The 19,040-nt window shown below is 42.2% G+C and overlaps 3 protein-coding genes across 4 annotated transcripts in view; 1 reads left to right on the top strand and 2 right to left on the bottom strand.

Annotated features, from left to right (window-relative positions):
- Positions 1-4,861, bottom strand: part of ACSBG1 (acyl-CoA synthetase bubblegum family member 1) — a 42,109-nt gene extending 37,248 nt beyond the window's left edge. Inside the window, exons 1-4 of the mRNA XM_056499636.1 lie at positions 4,774-4,861; positions 3,852-3,956; positions 2,238-2,405; positions 2,030-2,079 (exon numbers count right to left, since the gene is read on the bottom strand). Of these exons, the coding sequence (XP_056355611.1) occupies positions 2,030-2,079; positions 2,238-2,405; positions 3,852-3,899 (266 nt within the window). The 5' untranslated portion in view covers positions 3,900-3,956; positions 4,774-4,861. The remainder of the gene's footprint in view (positions 1-2,029; positions 2,080-2,237; positions 2,406-3,851; positions 3,957-4,773) is intronic.
- On the top strand, positions 4,833-13,156 carry DNAJA4 (DnaJ heat shock protein family (Hsp40) member A4). Of its 2 annotated transcripts, XM_056499637.1 has the most exons (8): positions 4,833-5,109; positions 5,196-5,336; positions 6,895-7,075; positions 7,974-8,078; positions 8,836-9,063; positions 9,153-9,383; positions 9,908-10,008; positions 10,092-13,156. In XM_056499637.1, exons 2-8 carry the CDS (start codon positions 5,205-5,207, stop codon positions 10,308-10,310), a joined length of 1,197 nt encoding a protein of 398 aa, XP_056355612.1. In that variant the 5' UTR covers positions 4,833-5,109; positions 5,196-5,204; the 3' UTR covers positions 10,311-13,156. The 2 variants fall into 2 exon arrangements, with proteins under 2 accessions (XP_056355612.1, XP_056355613.1); XM_056499638.1 differs by lacking the exons at positions 4,833-5,109; positions 6,895-7,075 and having other exon boundaries at positions 5,255-5,336.
- On the bottom strand, positions 11,535-18,614 carry SKIC8 (SKI8 subunit of superkiller complex). The gene is made up of 10 exons (XM_056499640.1): positions 18,515-18,614; positions 18,385-18,412; positions 17,900-18,005; positions 16,919-17,091; positions 15,735-15,883; positions 15,320-15,413; positions 14,469-14,562; positions 13,767-13,859; positions 13,072-13,150; positions 11,535-11,800 (listed from the first exon to the last, which is right to left on the bottom strand). The coding sequence occupies exons 1-10, from the start codon at positions 18,524-18,526 to the stop codon at positions 11,711-11,713; spliced, it is 918 nt and encodes a 305-aa protein (XP_056355615.1). The 5' UTR covers positions 18,527-18,614; the 3' UTR covers positions 11,535-11,710.
- Between the last annotated feature and the right edge of the window lie 426 nt (positions 18,615-19,040).

Below are 19,040 nucleotides of genomic sequence, written 5' to 3'. Positions count from 1 at the left end.
AGTTGTAATAGTTCTATACAGAACCTGCCTTTGCAGTTCTGGTACATTTACAGATTGTCTTCAAGTTTCAAGAAATAAATCCTAACGAGGACAACAACTTAGACAGAGTTCAACCTCACAAGACGCTATGATCCTTTTCTTTTATGCCTGCATAAAAGATCTACCTGCCTGCAAGTTGCACTGACTGCACCAGACAGAATTTTTGTGGTGGGATAGGCAGCTTTTTGCAGCTATTGGTTAAGATTTCTGGGTGTTGACAGGCTCACTAAGCTGCAAAGGAATATAAAAGCCAAATAAAACTCACATACTGTTCACATCCTTTGCTCAGCAATTAGGACTGGTCTCTTTCAGAAATTTGCAACTGATACCTCAGAGCTGAAGACACTGTCACTACAAATTTGCACTGTCACATGATCCCAAACAGAAACGTCAGAGAGGCCAAACCAAAGTCATGTTGTTACTCAGGTCAGTGCCCAAGAGCACAGCAAAGTAGAGCTGTCTCGGTGTGGGTGGAGCATGTACGAGACAGGATGTTTCAGGTTTAATTCACAGTAAGATGATGGAAACGTGAAACAGCCAGGGCTGTGTACTCCCCCATCAATTTACTTGTAAGGTAAGAAAGTGAATATTTCACCATAAAACTTGTATTTACTTAAAATTAACAGAGGGCTGGACTAAGTCTGCGCGCTCCTTTTACTCATCCCAGTTAGTTTAAGCAACTGTAAGACAGTGCCCCTTTTTTTTCCTCCTTTTTTCAGTCATGTAACTGGTAACAAACAATGTAAAACAATACTTTTTGATGGAAACATGTTATTAAACTGGTAGTCCTATTGTTACTCTAATCTTCCAGCACTGAATTCAAACCAAATAAAAAAAAAGCCTTACCTCATAACAACCACTGGCAAAACATCTAATAACCTCTATTTTTCCAGTTTCAAAAGTTCTGTTACACTTCTTTACATAAATGGCACCACTTCTAATCTTTTTTCATTATTTCAAATCAGTTTTTTTAGAGTCTGTCACGTTTTCAACTTGCTACTAATTGCAGCCTGCTATGTTCTGTTAACTACATTTACTGTGATTATATACAGCTCTCTCCTTTTCCCACTTTCTCATAACATTAAAAATTTCACTTGGTGGCTAAAACATTTTAGCTAAAGATAAAAAAAAGTAACTGAACTCCACAGATCTACTAAACGAGAGTAGGTATCGGGGTTTATGCAAAATTCTAAATCAAATTTCAGATATTCAAAATATTCAAATATTACTGTGGCAAAGCCTCCATTAAGTCTTATTAAACAAGTGAGTCTCAACACATACCTCAAGGATCAACCAATTTATGCTACCCTGGGCCAAGGAGATGATGCTGAGGGCAGATTCCAGAAGGAAAAGCTCCAGGCAAGCAATGACTTTTTAAACTCACCTATGCTTTTAATACTAATTCATTTCTAATGGAGGAATTCAGATTAGAGAAAGCCGTGACTGCTAGTCACTCACTACATACTAACCTAAAACAGCTCAAAACAAATGCCATCAATTATATTTTTCTTGCAGATAAAGATATTTTATTTTCCATCCGAAGCTAAAAGATTTTCCTAAGAGTGTTTTTGCACAAAATATCCTTTTTATACACTAATTATGGGCCCAGGACCATTAAAGGTTCATTAAATGAAATTGTCACATTTTACTGTTTTACATATACTTTTAATAAGACTAAAAATCATAGCTTAAAAATATTATTTAAAATATATTTTCCACAGAAGTTTGTAGGAATTGTGGTAACTTTTGAGATCTGGATGCTTGAAAGAATCCAGCTCAGCACAAAGGAAAGTCTGCTGGGATTCTAATTTCACCCTACAGAAGAAATACTGAAGCTCTTTATGCAAATTTAGTGTGACTGAAGAGAGGCACAATCCCTCAGACTCCTGACTTGTTTTCCCAGTGTTTGTAATGAAAGTTATTTTTGACACTTCTTTACAAAAATCAAAGGTGCTGCAAGAAGCTGCAGGTCAGCAGATTGTTCTCTTACCTGTGTCTCCAGAATACTGCTTTCAACAAGAACGAGAAATAGTAATACAGCTGGATAAAAGAAATGCAAACAAGCAGATTCTAGCAGTGGTTTATATAATGGGATTAAAAGATATATGCACAACTCTTGTAGCATATGAAGATGCTGCATGGTCCCAAGATCAGGGGGAATCAGTTTTAACAATTTTTTTTTTTAGATTAGTGCTAACCTGTTTCAGAACCAGAGTCCTCTGCTGGTTAAATGAAAGAAGCTCCCCATTCCCAGCCCAGTCCTGCCTTCTTGAAAAGAACTGAAATTCTCTGCTGGTTTTCCTGTTGACACTCACACACAAATTGGAAAGTGTGCAAGTAAAAAGGAACAAGGTGATACATGTTACCTGTGGCAAGAGGGAAGAAAGGGAAAGAACAGTAAAAGAAATTAGCAGTTAATCTAAAAAATGGGTAAGCAAGTGCAGGTTAGCAGCAACCACAGACTTAGGGAGGCAAGGTGTGCAGCACAAAGCAGAGCTGGGCATGTACACCCTTGATCACCAGGCTAGATGAACACAGGAATCAATACTGTAACTGCTGAGAAATTACACTCATGACACTGCATGTGTAGAGGCTGTGTCACCTTTATTACTAACCATGACAAAAGAAGCTGCTGAGGATTCTAAGTCTGTTCTGTAAATACAGCACTGATAAATAGGAAATGTCTTGCTTCAGACAGCTGCAGGACTGCATGCCCCTCAGGTATCTGAATGAGTGCATCACTCACACCAGAGGGATGCAGGAGATGTACATGGTGATGCAAACAATATTCATGGAGGGGTATCTCTCCTGGTTTCATCACCTCAAACATCAACCCTGAATACTTTTCCCACTAATTCTTTGAATAAATGATGATTTGATTGTACCAGCTGGAACCAAAGATGGAGGAAACAAACGCTGCATATTAAAGTAAATATAACCTGGTAGGTGTCCCTAATAAAATGAAAGTAAATTAAGCAAATGAGGCTCAATCCTCTTAAGCAAAGATCCAAACCAGCCATGTTTTTGGCAGTTATTACAAGTAACAAATGTTACCAGCAAGAAACCATCCACCAATGTCAGTTCTTATTATATTTACCAGTATCTACACACACCTACATAAGGATTCCTGCTCACAGAAATTATACACTCTTTTTGTGACATACTAAAAATGGATCTCTAAAATTCATTATGTGCTGTGAAAGCTTCTCATCTACTGAAGCATTCAGCTACTACAAAGCCATAAACAGATTTATTGTTTCTTCTTAAATGGAAATATTATGTTCAGAACTTCAAATTTTAGCTAATTTATCTTTAAGGTGAAGACCATTATGAGAATAAACCTTTTTTTTGTGCTAAAAAGGAGATATTTAGTTCTTGGCCTACAAATTTACAGAGTAACTTACCATAAATATTTTTAGAAAATAGTTTCTGTATTTACTTGTCAATATAATTTCACAATTGCAAAACACAGATTTACATGCTCAGCTGCTGATAATTATGCTTAGATAAAATAAGTTACCAACACAAATTTCTTTCTTGTGGTTTTGAACTGCTCTTTTCTGTTGATTTCCTGTAATTATCTCCCCCTCCTTCAGTAAATTTACATGCTTAATATAAGCAGATTGTAATAATTCAGTCTTTTAATAGTATTTACCTGAAATACAGTAGGAAGTTCATTAGAGTATCACCAGAGCTCTAAATCATGGCAAATTTTCATTCGTATCCCACACTACTGTTTTTCCTCCCCCTTTTTCTTTTTTGCCAGACAACACAGCAGGGCCCTGTCCTTCAGAGTCATCCTGACTCTTTACCTGGGCTGCACTTGGCAGGGCAGGGAGCTGGAACCTTTGGATTATCATAATCACAGGAGATGCTCTGCTTCCATAAAACCATTCCAAGGAATAAGGAACTGCTCCCTGGAATAGAAATGCAGCTTGTAAGCTTTTCTATTCAAATTTGAGCAAAATCTGCTCTCAGTTCATGAAGCTTTTATGTATTTTTCACTTGAGATTTTTCAGCGTTAAGTTGCCATCTTCTATGTAAATATGCTTTTGCTCAGGTCCACCCAAGTACCAGTTATCTCCTTTCCCCTGAGCAGAAAATAATTAATTGAGGACCTTCGGTTATCTGGAGAAAGGTGAAAACTAGCCCAGCTTCCAAGTCTGCTCCAGGCAGCCCGGCTTGAGGAAAGGGCAAGTAACAAACAGATACAGAGCAGGGGTACAACGTTAAAGGCCCCAAAATACCAAGGAACAAGGCACCAAAAAAGCCATATGCTAATTAACCAGAACAAGATCTAACACACCGTGTGGGGCAGATCGTACGGTGCAATTTATGGATTTCACAGACCAGGGAGTGAAACCGACGCCACGGGAGGCGGCGACAATGAGGGGCCCCTCAGGAAGGACTCTCAGGAGGAACTCCTCAGGAGAGACCCCTTACGAAGGACCCTCAGGAGGGACCCCCCCCAGGAAGGATCCTCGCGCCTGCCGGGCGCACGGCATTCCAGATCCGTCTAAAGCTGACACGGGGAAGCTTTCTAAGTTACACTCAAAGATACAAAATACGGGGTGGTCTTTTATCTATTTTTAACTCCAGAGAATAGTCACATCTTAACCCTAATGGAAAGCGCAACCATGTAATAAAGATATTCTTTTGGAACTTTTACTGAGAAATGGTATTACGTATAAATCGAAAAACAATATAGAAGAGGTAAGAATAGACGTGCGTTACCACATTAGCACAGACAACAATTTACAGCTCCCCGGTACTCCACTGCCCGAGCACGGGTTTGTGCGCGCGGAGCTCAGGAACCACCACCCCGCTGTACCGCGGGATCCGAGTCAAACACTGAGCTCCAATCCGCCCCGCCCCGAGGCTCCGCCCCCGCGCGCACCGCTGGTGACGTCAGTCACGCGTTCTAGACCGTTCCAGCCCCGTGACGTCACTCGCGGCGTCATTCCAGAAGATTCGGCCGGGGCTTGTATAAAGGCCGCGGAAGAGGCGGGGCCGCCGGGGTTGGGCAGCGGCAGTAGTAGCTGTGTTGCGTGCAGCGGAGCGGCCGCAGCGGTGAGCGCGGCCCGTGGGGCCTCGGCGGGGTGCCGGGCGGGGTAACGTGGGGTGAGCCCAGGGTAACGCGGCGCGTCCTCCCACAGGCACCCACCATGGTGAAGGAGACGGAATACTACGACATCCTGCAGGTGAAGCCTAATGCCTCCTCCGAGGAGATCAAGCGCGCCTACCGCAAGCTGGCGCTGAAGTACCATCCCGACAAGAACCCCAGCGAGGGCGAGCGGGTACGCGGGGCCGGGGGCCGGGGCCAGGGCTAGGCCGGGGCTGGGCTGAGGCCCGTGCGCCGCGCTCCGGCGGCGCCTGCGGCCCCTGCGCGGGGTAGGCCCCGTCCGGCGGGCCGGACTGGGCCGGGCTCACCGCGGCGTGGGCGGCTCTTCAGGGAGAGCCCGAGGCTCGGTTACCGCGGGTTCCCACAGTAACAACGCCGTTGTTACATCCAGTGTGAGCTCAATTAAATTCTGCAGCGTAGTGCCAGAACGTGAGGGCTCCCCTATTCCAGGTCTCTTTTCGGAGCTGTGGGCCTGGCAGCAGGTCTGGCGGCCCAGCTGTGGCAAAGGGGATGCGGCATTTCTTGCTTTTGGATGTGGCGCGTACCAGTTTCCTCATAGTTAGGGTGATCATCCTTAGAGGAGCCGGTTAAAACCGGCAAAGCTGGAAGGATTTCTGGTGTGCCAGTGGCCAGTGTGATTTCGGATGTTGAAGAGGCTGGTAGGTGCATCCAGCTGCTAGCACTGTTGTGCTGGATGGATTTGTGTTCCTGAACAGGATGAGTTTTTTTCAGAGAAAAATTCTAATGCAGATGTCCAAGGTAACTATCCCCACAGAATCACTGGGTGCACATGGGTGGACTGCTTAAAAGTGAATTCTTTTACATGCTATCAGCACAGACCCGCTCAGCTGCCCGTGTTAGCTTGGGTGATAAACGAGCACTACAACGGAGAGCCATGGAAAACACAAATTATGGGGTTGTTTATCTAAAAGCTGTCTGTTAATACCTTAATATAGGAATAGAAGGTCCATATTTACATGCCTAGAATATTAATTTAAAGAACTCAAGCAGTAGCCTAGTCAAAGGTAACCTTTTCTGCATTTATTTTGGGCCTGCTTTTTGTGTTTAAACCACTTTACATGGCCATGAGTAAATGAAGTTTAAAATGAAAATGGTCATTCCAGTAATAGCAAATTTTATTTAAAGATTTAGATGGTAGTCTTAGTAATAGGAAATTCTTCATGGCTATTTCAGAAAATTCCGTAATTGTTTTGTTAAAGTGGGTGTTTTGATATGTATCTAAGTCCTTGTGTTTGTGATGAGTAAGCAACAGCAGTGTCTGGTGACATAAATCTGTGAGGTAGCTGGATGTACCGGCTCAGCAGGCGTGGAGGATCCCCGTGTAGCTCTAGGCTGACTGGCACTGCTGTGGCCACGAGAGCTAGGCACCTGTAGGATTTCAGGGCTAGTCCCATATTCCTTTCTAAATGGATCTGTTAGAGGTTGTGGTTGTTGCAACTGCCACAATCAACAAAACGTAGTTGGCATATTTTGGTAAGGTGGATGGGACTGAGTTGAGCCCACTTAAAACACGGGAGGAGGGGGGAGAGGGAGGAAAGGGGTGGTTTTCCTGGACAGAAGCGTGCTATTATAGTCTGTTACCCAGGGAGTTTCCTTTTGGAAACGTGCTCCGAGAGGGTGCTGTAGTGGCTCCATCTGTAGATGGAGCTGGGTATGAGAGGGCTACTTTTCCTCTTGGTCATAGTTGTTCAGAGCTTCTTTTTTCTTTTTAGTTTAAACTTATATCCCAGGCATATGAAGTTCTGTCGGACCCAAAGAAAAGGGACCTCTATGACCAGGGTGGGGAGCAGGCTATTAAAGAAGGAGGCCTGAGTGGCGGCAGCTTCTCTTCACCCATGGACATCTTTGACATGTTCTTTGGTGGTGGAGGCCGAATGAATAGAGAGAGAAGAGGTACACAGTTCTAAACAAGTTCTAGAAACTCTAACCATGCACTTAAGCATAAAACACCTGTGCTATGGTACTGCTGTTCTGCTGAGTGCACATAGTGTGGATATTACTTGTTGCAACAATAGAATAAGTAAACTATGGTTTTTCCAGTTACTCTAGCACTAAGATTCTAATAAAGTAGATAACATGGCTTAGCCATAGCCATCTTTCTGCTAAGTTCTGTTTATTTTTTGTTGAAGGGGGAATGGGTAGTCTGTAGGGGAGGGGGAAACATTCGTAAGTCAGCAGTTGACTTCGAGCTGTTTAAGTTACCTTTTTTTCCAAATTTGTGCCTCACTTGCTCATATGCTTTTGGGCAACTTGCTTCAAAGGACACCATCAACTTAAACTTCAGTAATTTTAAAACTCATGAAAATATTTGGGAGAAATTACATGAAACTGAGTACAGTATGCTGCCAAAAGCACAGTATGATTTTTGTCTCCTCCATGCCCAATGCCTGTTAAAGGATCAAGTGGTAACTTGCTGTAAAATCATTGAGATTATGCTGTGAAGTGGCATGGAAATTCATAGGCAGGCTTAATAGCAACTTTTAAGTTGGCAGATCTGAAGCTGGTAGTGTCCTTGCATCTTGCTGTTTCAGTTAAGCTTACAAAATTAGGAGTAGAAGGAGGGATAGGGTGGCTTTAATGATGCTTTGCTTAATTACAGCTCAACTTTTATGTTCGGACATAAATGGGTGGAGCTTAGTGGAAGCTGATGGAACTGCACATGCTTTTAAGGGGGCTGAGTTGTGTTCAAAGTTTGGACTGAACTCTGCATTTCCTCAGTGAGACTGTGCATGAACATTTGTCTTCAGAGGAGCTGAACAAGTATTAATATTTTCCTTTTGTTTTTCTAAAGGCAAAAATGTGGTGCACCAGTTAGGTGTATCTCTTGAAGACCTATATAATGGTATTACAAGGAAGCTGGCACTGCAAAAGAACGTTATTTGTGCAAAGTGTGAAGGTAAAAAAAAAAAAAAAAAAAAAAACAACCAAGCAGTGGTTTCAAACCCCTCTTCAAGTTTTTTTTGTGTGTGTGTTTGTGTGGATTGTCTGGGGCTGAGAAAAAAGTCTGAAGACTTCCTTACTTTTCTCTCTTTTTTCTTTGCCTGATCCCTGAAAGTCTGCCAGGGTATTTAATTCTTACTTACACTTAACCAAGAATAAGTCTCTCAACCACAGTGTTACTAAGTGATTGTTCTAATCACAAACTAAAACTTCCTGTGAGTTGCAGGCAGTTAGGGGTAACTAAATTAAAATTATCTTAGATGTAAATGTCTATTCTGTAAAACTTCATTAATTGTTGTGGGTGGAAGTCTAGCTCGTGTTATGCTACTAATTTTATAGTTAAGTACTCCCTAATGACTGGTGCTCTTTGAGGTAAATTTTAATAAGGTCTTGTATCTTAGTAGTCTGATAAATATTTAGTAAGCAGATTCTTTTCCAAGTATTAATGGAATGTTTATGTCTTGAGTTTGGTATGCTGACAGTTCCTTGGACACCAGGATTTGCTGGGGGCTGGGGCAGAGGCTAATACAGTAAACTGTATAAGCATTTTGATTGTAGAATCTTCCAGCTTGTGGGGCATGTTTTGTGATGGCAACTTAATTCCATTACTGAACTACTCTTAAGTTACCTAGTAGGCTCTTGAAGTCACTGAGTTCCAGCCTGATTTCTGTAAATTTTTGAGACTGAGATCCAATTTAACTCTTTTGTCAAAGGTTATGGCGGAAAGAGAGGGGCAGTAGAAAAATGTCCTGTGTGTAAAGGAAGAGGGATGCAAGTTATAGTTCAGCAGATTGGACCTGGCATGGTGCAGCAAATCCAAACTGTGTGCCCAGAATGCAAAGGCCAAGGTGAAAGAATAAACCCGAAGGACAGGTGTGACAACTGCAATGGCTGTAAGGTTGTAAGAGAAAAAAAGATCATAGAAGTTCATGTTGATAAAGGTAAGAAATGTGTGTTTGTACTGGTTCCCTAATAATTGTCTGTAATAGTCTGTGGTTTTGCAGAGAATAAATGGGTTTCTTCTCCTCAGGTATGAAAGATGGTCAGAAGATAGTATTTCATGGAGAAGGTGACCAAGAGCCTGATTTGGAGCCTGGTGATGTTATAATTGTGCTTGATCAAAAGGATCACAGTGTCTTTCAGAGACGAGGGCATGACTTAATCACAAAAATGAGAATTCAACTCTCGGAGGCCTTATGTGGTTTCAGAAAGACAATTGAAACTCTGGACAACAGAGTTCTTGTCATATCTACTAGGCCAGGTAGGTCTTTAAGAGTTCTAATACTATGTCAACTGTCAGCTGCTTGCCTGTTTAATTGTACCTGGACTGGAGTTTTTGGAGATTGTTCTATTTGGGATTTATTTTTCTAAACAGATGATGCAGCAGGTTCCCGAGGCAGTCACTTAATTTAGTTGGCTCTCTGTTGTGGCTCTTTCTAAAACATGCAGAGTTATAGCTAAAGCTGTCAAATACTTCTTCATAAACCTCAGCCCCAGTTGGTGGATAGCCAGGAAAATATTTAAGAGGCAAGAATCTTAAATTCTACTAAATTTTCAGTTTATTCAGCTTGAAGGCTGTGCCAAGAAAAGCTGATTTCTATTACAGCAAGGGAAATACTTAAATGGCCTTAAGTTCTGTACAGCTTGAGTTCTCTGTTGTGAATTGGTTATGATCTCCCTGAGGAGCCATACTTGTGTACACATTGCTTGTGTACAGCCCTGCCCGGTGTGGCTGCAAAATGCCTGTCCCATCTCAGCAGCCCACTTATACCTCTTGCTTCATAGGTGAAGTGATAAAACATGGTGACCTAAAGTGCATCTACAACGAAGGGATGCCTGTCTACAAATCCCCAATGGACAAAGGCAGCCTGATCATACAGTTTCTGGTAAGCTGCATGCTTTTCTGTAGCCAGCATACTTGTGTTCACAGAGAATAAACACTCATTTTTAAAAATGTGTAAAATTGCAGGTCCAGTTTCCAGAGCACTACTGGCTGCCAAGGGAGAAGCTGTCTCTGCTGGAGGCTCTGCTTCCTCAGCGAGAAGATGTTATGGTTACAGATGAGATGGATCAGGTAGACCTGGAAGATTTTGATCCCAACGAGCAAACCTACCGCAACAGTGCTGGAGAAGCATATGAGGAAGATGAGGAAGGTCCAAGAACAGGAGTACAATGTCAGGCATCTTAAAGCAAGGTGGAGTGGATGTCATCTAAGATGTAAATTTTCACAATGAAAACTGCATGGCTGTAATAGCCACTGCTTGTGATTTTTGTGTTCAGCAAATTGAGTTGCTGCGCTGTCAGTATCACCTTTTTTTAACTAATTTATATTGTGTTCTTGCAGTCTTTCTATATAAGCCAATGTCATACAGCTGAGAACCAACTGAGTTGGTAATGCATTTTCCTTGCTGTGAAGGTTCTCAAATTATTTCACCTGTGCTGTTTCTATATGACTTGGGCAATATTGATAGAGGCTAAGTGGAGTGTCTTATGTAAATACTTTCATACTGGAAAATTAATTTCATAGAATAAAACATATCAGAATGACTTCTAATAAATAGTACTTCACCTTTTTTTCATGCTTCTCTTGTACTCTCTAAGCCACTCTAGAACCACCTTTATTTAAACAAGTTCTTCTAAGCTCAGACTCCTGTCATCTTGTCTAGATTATCCTCAATATTCAACTTTGTATTAGCTGTACCACCACTCATACCTGTCTCATTTTGTATTTCCAGAAGCATTTTGTGCATGCCCTCCTCTGCCTCATAGCCCTCTCTTCCTGTGTTCTGTGGGTTTACAGTAGCATTCCTTCCCGTGCTTCTCTGTGTGACCTGAGGTTACAAGCTCTCCTTTAATGTGTTACATACAAGCAAATACTTCCAAATAAAAGTTTGACCTTCCAGAAGCTCAAGGTTTGTATTTCAGCCTTCCTAGAAAGGGTTTTTACTTCATAGGCATTGTATACTTGTGCCTTAACTAAAATGAATAAACCAAAACCAGCTGCATTTGGTATAGTGCTGCTGTTTGATAACATACATGATAGCACAGTAGAGTGATCCCATTAAAGCTTTTTTCCCTTTTATCTATTTACTGGTAGTGTTTGTGGTAAGTGACGGTTAGAAACAAGTGATCGATCCCCTTAAGTGAAATTAAACCATGCTGAATGATCTATGTCCATTTACCACACAATTATTGAAACAGGTGTTCAGCTTAAGCTGAGGCTGTCATTTCCCATGTCTGTAACACAGCCTCAGTCCTTTTCCTTCTGCTAAAATAAGCTGCTGTGACACTCAGCCCATGCCATCCAGCTCTACTCTATTTCTGTTTAAAGGCAGGGGCGATTAACTGAGTACTTCACCTATGACTATGTTTTTCCAAAATGAATTTTTTTCCAAGAATTAGACATGAGGACTTGGAGCTGTAGCTTTTATTTTAAAAAAGTAAAGCTTTCATGCTAAACAAAATCCAAATTAGATATAAACATACCTGATTTTGCAGATTGTTATGAAATGCTTTTATCATATATAAAATTACATAGTCCCTTGAAACTGCTACAGGAGATTTACTGAAGCATCTGAGTCAAGACATTTAAACTGGGCAGTCATAAATATGAATTTCTTGGTCATCACCAACAGACACAATTTTGGACCCACTTCCATTGTATTTCACTCCCCAAACCTGTAAATAAAGACATATGCAAATTTAGCAAGAGAGGACAACAAAAAAGCATTGTTGTGGCACTCACATTTATTATAAGCAGTAGAGGAAGGGTTATTGAAGTCACCAGATCAGAACTGGTGCAGGACACTGCCCTGCAGGAGCCACACCTGTGGCCAGGGGGTTACAGCAGCCACAGCTACTCCAAACTGCTTGCCCCAGTTTGCACCAATAGCACAAGCATTTTCACTCATGCCCATCCTGCAGCCCTTTCTGAAAACAGCATTTTACAGTGCAGGAAAGCAAGCGAGGAAGTATTTGTCATGCAGACTGACATGTCATGGCAGACTGAAAAATGATCTGGTTTATCCTTGAGCTCTTCCAGAGAACCATTTCCCTACCAGTGCAAAACTTACATAGAAAAATGCATCTCAGTCCTATGGTTTGAGAGTTACACAAGCTGTCAAGTGCCCCCTCTCCATCAGAATGACATCAGGAAGGCTGCTGAATGTGAAATGCAGGGTGGGTGTGCTGACCACAGAATGTTTGGGCACTCTTGTACTACTAACGCTACTTTGCATTAATACCAAACCCAGCACTCCCAATAACTGAGATGTAACCCTGACATATCTCTGCTGGCCACAGACTGAATGAAATTATGCACAACAGCTACAGCAACAGTGTGAATCAACTCCCGCTTGGTACTGCAAAACTAAAACCGCTGAAAACATTGTAACAAAATCTGGCAGAATATTCTTTGTTTCTTGCTCAGTGATCCATTAAAACATAACATTGTTCATTTATCACCTGACACTTGCGCAGAGAAAGGGGTAGAAAGCTAACTCCTTCCCTCACAGGTAGCTATCACTGAGCAGCAAATTTAAAACCCACAGTATTACAGACACTGGAGAAGGAAAAACTCCCCAGTTTCCAGGCTGCTTTCAGGCATCTGTTTAGGTAGTTCCATCCTTTTAAATTATTTCCACCCTTCCACAGCACATGCTGTGTAAGTCACAGAAATAAGTAAGGCTAGAATCAAAGGTAACAACTAAAGAGTCTGGTGAGACTTTGGCCACTCAGGATTGCCTTTATTTGGGCCTGAAGAATGTTAATTACTTGGGAGTACTAGTTCAATATTAAGTGCTATATAACCACAACTTGCTTAATGAAATTTTACAAGCTGAAGTTGCATCACTGCAATCCTGGAGCTGCAGCACCAAGGTGAAGCACAAATATGCACAACCAAACAAGCTCTGCTGGGAGCTTGGGAACTGAAGGAATAGCAGCCATACCTGATCTTGGTGGTCAAAGAAAGTATGGACACAGGTCCTTGTTCCAGCATCCCAAACTTTTACACTTTTATCAGATGAACTGAAAGACAAATAATACTGATCAATGTTTACATTAATAGATTACCTAAAGTTTAATGCAAACATTAAAGGGTACCATTAATATGGTAGACATATGAAACCCTCTTTCACCCATCAAATACAGGGATGAGCTACCAAAGGACTGCATCTTCTGCCAGGTTTCATTACCTTTAATAAATTTACTGTTTCAACATCTGCAGTGTGAAAATGAAGACTCATTTTGGCCAAAAAATTATTTCAGGCAAGTTCTCTGGATAGGGAAATTCCTGTTACATGTACTTGGTCCCCAAGCTGCCTCAGCTGTTTTCAAAATTAATACTAAAGTTCAAGTAGATTAATGTACTACTAGTTTAGGTTGCAATTATTGATTAAACAGCAATTTTTAAGCTATTTAGAATCAAAGTACCCTTCTCTTAGGTTAGGTGTTTTTTACTTGTCAGGACCTACACTGCAGTGGTGACTTACCCTGTAAAATGCTCTCACATCACAGACTGGCTCAAGTCTTTAAATTTTATGTTATTTCATTAGATCCCACTGCAAGTTGTACAAATTTAATTTTTATGATCCATTTCCCCTTATATTTTTTTTTCTTTTCAGTAATCATAAAAATTTAATACCTGGAAACAAAATGGGTATCATCAGGACAAAATGCTACATTCAAAACCCAGGATCCATGACCACTTAATGTGCCAGCCAGGTTTGCATGTTGCCTGTGGAAAGAACATGTTAACATTTGTTTGTGAATTCCAGGGAAAAAGCAACAGGAATATACTCTAGCTAGTGCAATCAGGAATGGCTGAATGGAAGGTGACTTCTGGACGTTTGTTCATCCAAGCTGAACTGGTGTTACAGCAGATTCTGTTTTTCCATTTCAAATAGTTACTAAAAAAAGTCACTAGGAAGATACACTGGAGGACAAATAGTTTCACCAAAGCCAAAGCAATGCAGGTTTATCCTCCCCAGGGTATTCAAAGGTATTGCATGATGCAACAGAAATAGGTCATAAATATAGGTCACAAATATAATTTCTTGTATACTGAACAGGTGTTTAGGAAGGGTGAACAAGCTCACAGTACAGATAAACTGAAGAATTAGCTTATTGCCTACAGGCAAATATGATGAAAGTAATTTGTTTTCAAGTTCCAACTTTCTTCTACCTCTACACTTTTAAAAACAGCATCTAAGAATGTAGTATATAATGATCACCGATTACTTATTACATAAAAAGTCACCAAAAGCTGAAAGAGTTCTGGAGAGCCGAGGGTTTGATATGTGTTTCACAGTATCAGCCTCACTAAGCAGTTGCAGTCCCCACTCACACATCATAGATTTTGATGTAGCCGTCGTCGGAGGCAGTGACCAGGAGCTGGGAGTCAGGGGAGAAGGTCAGCGAGCGGATGGGCATGGCATGGCCTGTGGGCACAGGGATACAGGGCAGGGCTGGCACTGCTCTCACACACACAGGGCAGGGCTGGCACTGCTCTCACACACACAGGGCAGGGCTGGCACTGCTCTCACACACACAGAGCAGGAGCCTCTCTTGCTCCAGAGGCTCTCCCCACACCAGAGAAGAGAAAGGGACAGCAATTCCCAGCTGTGAATGTTAAGGCATGTCTGCCACACAGATCATCTTGGTTCTTCCAGCTCTAGGTCTGTATTAGAAATCATGTCATATTTTATAGTATGCATATTTAAGCACTTGGGGTTTGGGCAGAAACTGAATGAAGATTAAAAGCCCACTTATCTGTTAGAAAAAATGCATGTCTTCTATACTATAAAATGTTCATTTATTTTTAAGAACAGCAAAAAATTCCTTCAGAACAAATACGTTAAGGAAAAGAAAAAGCATATGCATGGCAGCATTTGCCTTGGCTTCACTCCCTTGCACTTCTCTGCAATACAAGGTGCTACAATTTAGGAATTTAGCTAAGCATTACTGACTGTACCTTTTAAAAAGGCATTTATGATGCAAGCCTGAGTTTACGGTTTGCCTCTAATATTTTAAATGGCTCAGGTTAGAGCACACTAAATAACTAAGTACTGTCTACTGGACAAAAAATGCCAACTCACTTTAGCCATGGCTGTTGATAGAATTCTGACTTGCATCATATCCTTTAATTTTGTCAGATATGAGGCCAGAATTTGGGCACTGTAAATAACCAAACCATACCTTCTAGCGTATGCAGAAGTTTTCCAGTCGCAATATCAAAAATATTGATAATGCCATCTATTGCTCCACTGGCCAAGTATTTTCCATCTGGACTCTGCAATAAAACACAAAAAGTATGATTCAAAATCTGTGTGCTTTTATGCTGTGCAAGCCCTGACATTCCCTTGGCAACTTTTCACAAATAATGATCTATGCAAGATACCTGGGCTCCAAAAATCCCCAAGACTATAAGCAAGAACCCAAATATATTTTCCAGATGTGTAGGGGCAAATGTCACACAATTTGTATTTGGAACTATGGCTGTCACTTAGTATCATTGTAGAGATAAAGTCATAGATGGAAATAAAAATAACTTTTTACAACATATTACAGCAAAAGCAATTTCTCATAAGGAATTATCAACTGTGCTTCTTACATATGCAATGCTAAGGATGAACTTCCCTCTGGTGTCCAGAGAATATTCTTTTTTTCCAGTTTCAACACCGAAAATATTTACTTTCCCCACATGACTTCCTGTTGCAAGGTACTGGGAATCAGGTGAAAAAGCCAGGGACCAAGCATCAACTGCATTAAAAAATAAAAACCAGTTAGCTGGATCCTGTACCTGGTTCTTATTCAAAAGTCTCAGCTCTGTATGCATCTGTTTAGATGGTCAACCTTCTAAGACTGCACAAGCTCATCAAGTTGCCCCTTCTATGTAATTAATGGAGCTTATCTTGAGCCCCTTACTAACATTCAGTAAAATATGACATTTCTAGTAAAAGTCTGATCTTATGAGACCCTCGTGTAACAATAAATTTAGAATTTAAGACTGTATCAGTTAAGTCTAAATTCTTAATTTTTTCCTGGTAGCAAAAGACTGAAACTACTGAAAACACTAGTACATAGCAAAGCATAGAAGATGCAGGAGAAATGCAGATATACAAACATAACACAGATGACATTCTTGTGACTGAATGTCAAAACCCATCATTTTTCACAGCACTGCAATGTATTTATCTGGCACAATGTAATTCACTTTTTTTAACCTAAAAGCTTAATATTAGTTCCCTAAAACACTGCAAGACTGTTCTTAAATTCATGAGTTCCAGTGGACTCATGGAACACTTGGAATAAGACCTTAGGCCCTGAATTCTAGCTTGGAGAACATTAGCATTGTTGACTTTGATAACTGTTGTGACTTGCTTTCTCAGGACTGGACATGATGGATAAAAAAGGATCAAGTTCACTGCAGTGTTATGAAGAATGGTCAGAGCTCCTTTGTAAATCCATCTGAATAAGCACTTGAATTCTTTCTTCCAAATACCTCTTTACCAATATGTAAGAGCAAGCTGCTTTCCATTCTGCTTTATGCATGCAGCAAAAAGCCAAGTATGCGTACCAGAGAAAGCACAAGTAGTGTGTAAAAATAAATGTGAAATTGTCTGATGCTGCTTTGTGTTGAGTTCATAAAACATTTAAGACTTCTGCAAATACAGAAAAGATTAAACCCCCCCCAGAGACCTCAATCCCCTGGTACACCCCAATGCCCCAGTGCTCAGTGTTTGCCAGAAGAGTGACAGTGCTCTCTGCAGAGCCAGCTCAGCACTGGTGACTCACCAGGACCAGCATCTATGGATTTGATCTGTTTGCCAGTGTCCAGGTCCCAGAGGCGGATGTGGGCGTCCAGGGAGCTGGATGCTGCAATGGCCCCCGTGTGGCTGATGTCCACTGACACCACCCCCAGCTGGTGACCCTCCAAAGTCCACTGCAGGTCCAGCTTCTCATCATTCCTGCAGTGCAAGGGAAGGAGAGCCTGGCTGGAAACAGCTGGAACGATCCCCAGCCTCACACCAAACAATCAATCCACATTCCTCTGCTTGTCCAACACAGGGCAATCCAATCCTCCCACAAATGCCAAGGGCTACACACAAACTCTCTGGACTTAAAGAACTGACAGATCAATAATTTAGCAAATTCCTCCAAAGCAGGTACTTCATCCTAAGTCTGGAAGCCATCCCATCAAAAGACATCCAGCACACACCAGTCTGGGGGTGCTCACAGAGCTGGTGTTCACCTGTGAGCTCAGCACAACAAGCCATCACCGACATTTTCACAAGCTAAACCTGCCACTGAAGTGAAGCACATCCTCACACTGCTCTGCCTGCCTAAGATACACAATAACTTATTTGCAAAAGCACACTTCCATAAGGATTATCAGGACTTTTTCTCAATAAAAAAGGAAGACATAATTTCCTCTTTCCCACTATTCCCATTACTGCTTTCACAATACTCATCTCCAAACACCTTGTCTCATCAAAAGATGAATTGCTCATTTTTTGGTTAAGAAGTGCATGAAGTATCCTCTGACATGCATTTTCAAAAGGATTCTCATTCTTTAGAAATGAAAGCACACCAGCATGCTACTACTCCAACAGAAAGCACACACCAGTGGAGATAAGCTTGCTCAAAGTGGCAGCTCTGTGTGCCAGGCTACCCCTTCCCTGAGGTAACTGCTACCATCCCTGCAGACTGGGAATTCAAGGCTGCTCCACACTGACTACTTCCAAGGCCTAACACAGGTTAACATGGAGCACTCACCACTTCCAGACCTTTACCAGATCATCCAGAGAGCCAGAGATCACTGTTTCAGAACCATCATTTTTATTTTTTCCCCAGGCAACTGACCAAATGGCATCATCGTGAGCTAAAAGAGAATATAAGCAGAGGAATGAAAAATTAAGTATTTTCTTCTGATAGAAGACCTCAACCAGTTTTGGTAATGCTGAAATTGCTGGCTGCAATGTTGGCAATAGGACCCCCCCCACCTCGTTCCTCATGTCTATTGAGTGCTCCAAGAGCCTTGTCACTGTTTTCTTTGTTCCGAAATATGCAATGTGTTGTGTTACCAGCGTCAGTGTTGAAAAAGCAGCAAAGCTGCTTCTGAGTTACACAGATTCATGCCTAATATAAACATCACCAGGTCTCCTCACACAGATACCTGCCATTATAAACTTTATATCATTATAAACTTTACATCATCCCAGAACACCGACATTGCTCAATACCCGTTAGCGTTTGCTCACCTTGCTCTTGCTTGAAGAGAATACCGTACTAAAAAGAAAAAATAATTAATATTACACATGAGCAGCCTATATATATACATACACACCTCAAGCCAGCAGTCAGCTTAGGTAACGCTGTGTTTTTAATTACCTGTGTGGTCATGTCTTTCCGAAAGCAATCCCGACAGCAGCGCTCGGCAAACCGCCCTCACAGCTCCTGCCGCCAGCGCGCCTTGATGACGTAAAGTACCACCGAGAGCGCCGCTCCTCGGTGCCCTCTGGCTCCGCGCCTTTTGCCGCCCTCCTGTGGCCGGGAGGTCCCGGAAGACATCTCCCGCCGGCGGGAACGGCGCGTGCCGCCCGCAGAACCCTCCGGGACCGCGGGGCTGAGCCGGGAGCGGGCCCTGACCCTCCGGGACAGCGGGGCTGAGCCGGGACCGGGTTCTGACCCTCAGGGACAGCGGGGCTGAGCCCCCGGCCGCTTGTCCCGCAGTTGTGTCCCACAGTTTACTTCTTCATGGCTGCCTCTCACTTCTCCCGTCCCGCTCACCCACCGGAGCCCGGGCCGGGCCCGTCAGAAGCTCTCAGGATCTGCGGTGTGTGGTACCGTGCCAGCGGTGCCTGCGGTGCTGCCATGGTAGCGGTGCTATGAGCTGTGGGACACGGCACGGACCGAG

The sequence above is a fragment of the Oenanthe melanoleuca genome, chromosome 10, assembly GCF_029582105.1.
Source record: "Oenanthe melanoleuca isolate GR-GAL-2019-014 chromosome 10, OMel1.0, whole genome shotgun sequence".
NCBI lineage: Eukaryota > Metazoa > Chordata > Aves > Passeriformes > Muscicapidae > Oenanthe > Oenanthe melanoleuca.
This window is presented reverse-complemented; position numbering and strand designations above follow the sequence as displayed.

Excerpts from the sequence above, each read along its gene's own strand:
- DNAJA4 (XM_056499637.1), top strand. The coding sequence starts at position 5,205 with ATGGTGAAGGAGACGGAATACTACGACATCCTGCAGGTGAAGCCTAAT. Across the intron at positions 7,076-7,973 it reads AATGAATAGAGAGAGAAGAG|GCAAAAATGTGGTGCACCAG; the intron begins GTACACAGTTCT and ends GTTTTTCTAAAG. Across the intron at positions 9,384-9,907 it reads TGTCATATCTACTAGGCCAG|GTGAAGTGATAAAACATGGT; the intron begins GTAGGTCTTTAA and ends CTTGCTTCATAG.
- SKIC8 (XM_056499640.1), bottom strand. Across the intron at positions 15,884-16,918 it reads ATCCATAGATGCTGGTCCTG|TTGATGCTTGGTCCCTGGCT; the intron begins GTGAGTCACCAG and ends TTTTTAATGCAG. Across the intron at positions 14,563-15,319 it reads ACTTCTGCATACGCTAGAAG|GCCATGCCATGCCCATCCGC; the intron begins GTATGGTTTGGT and ends CTGTGCCCACAG.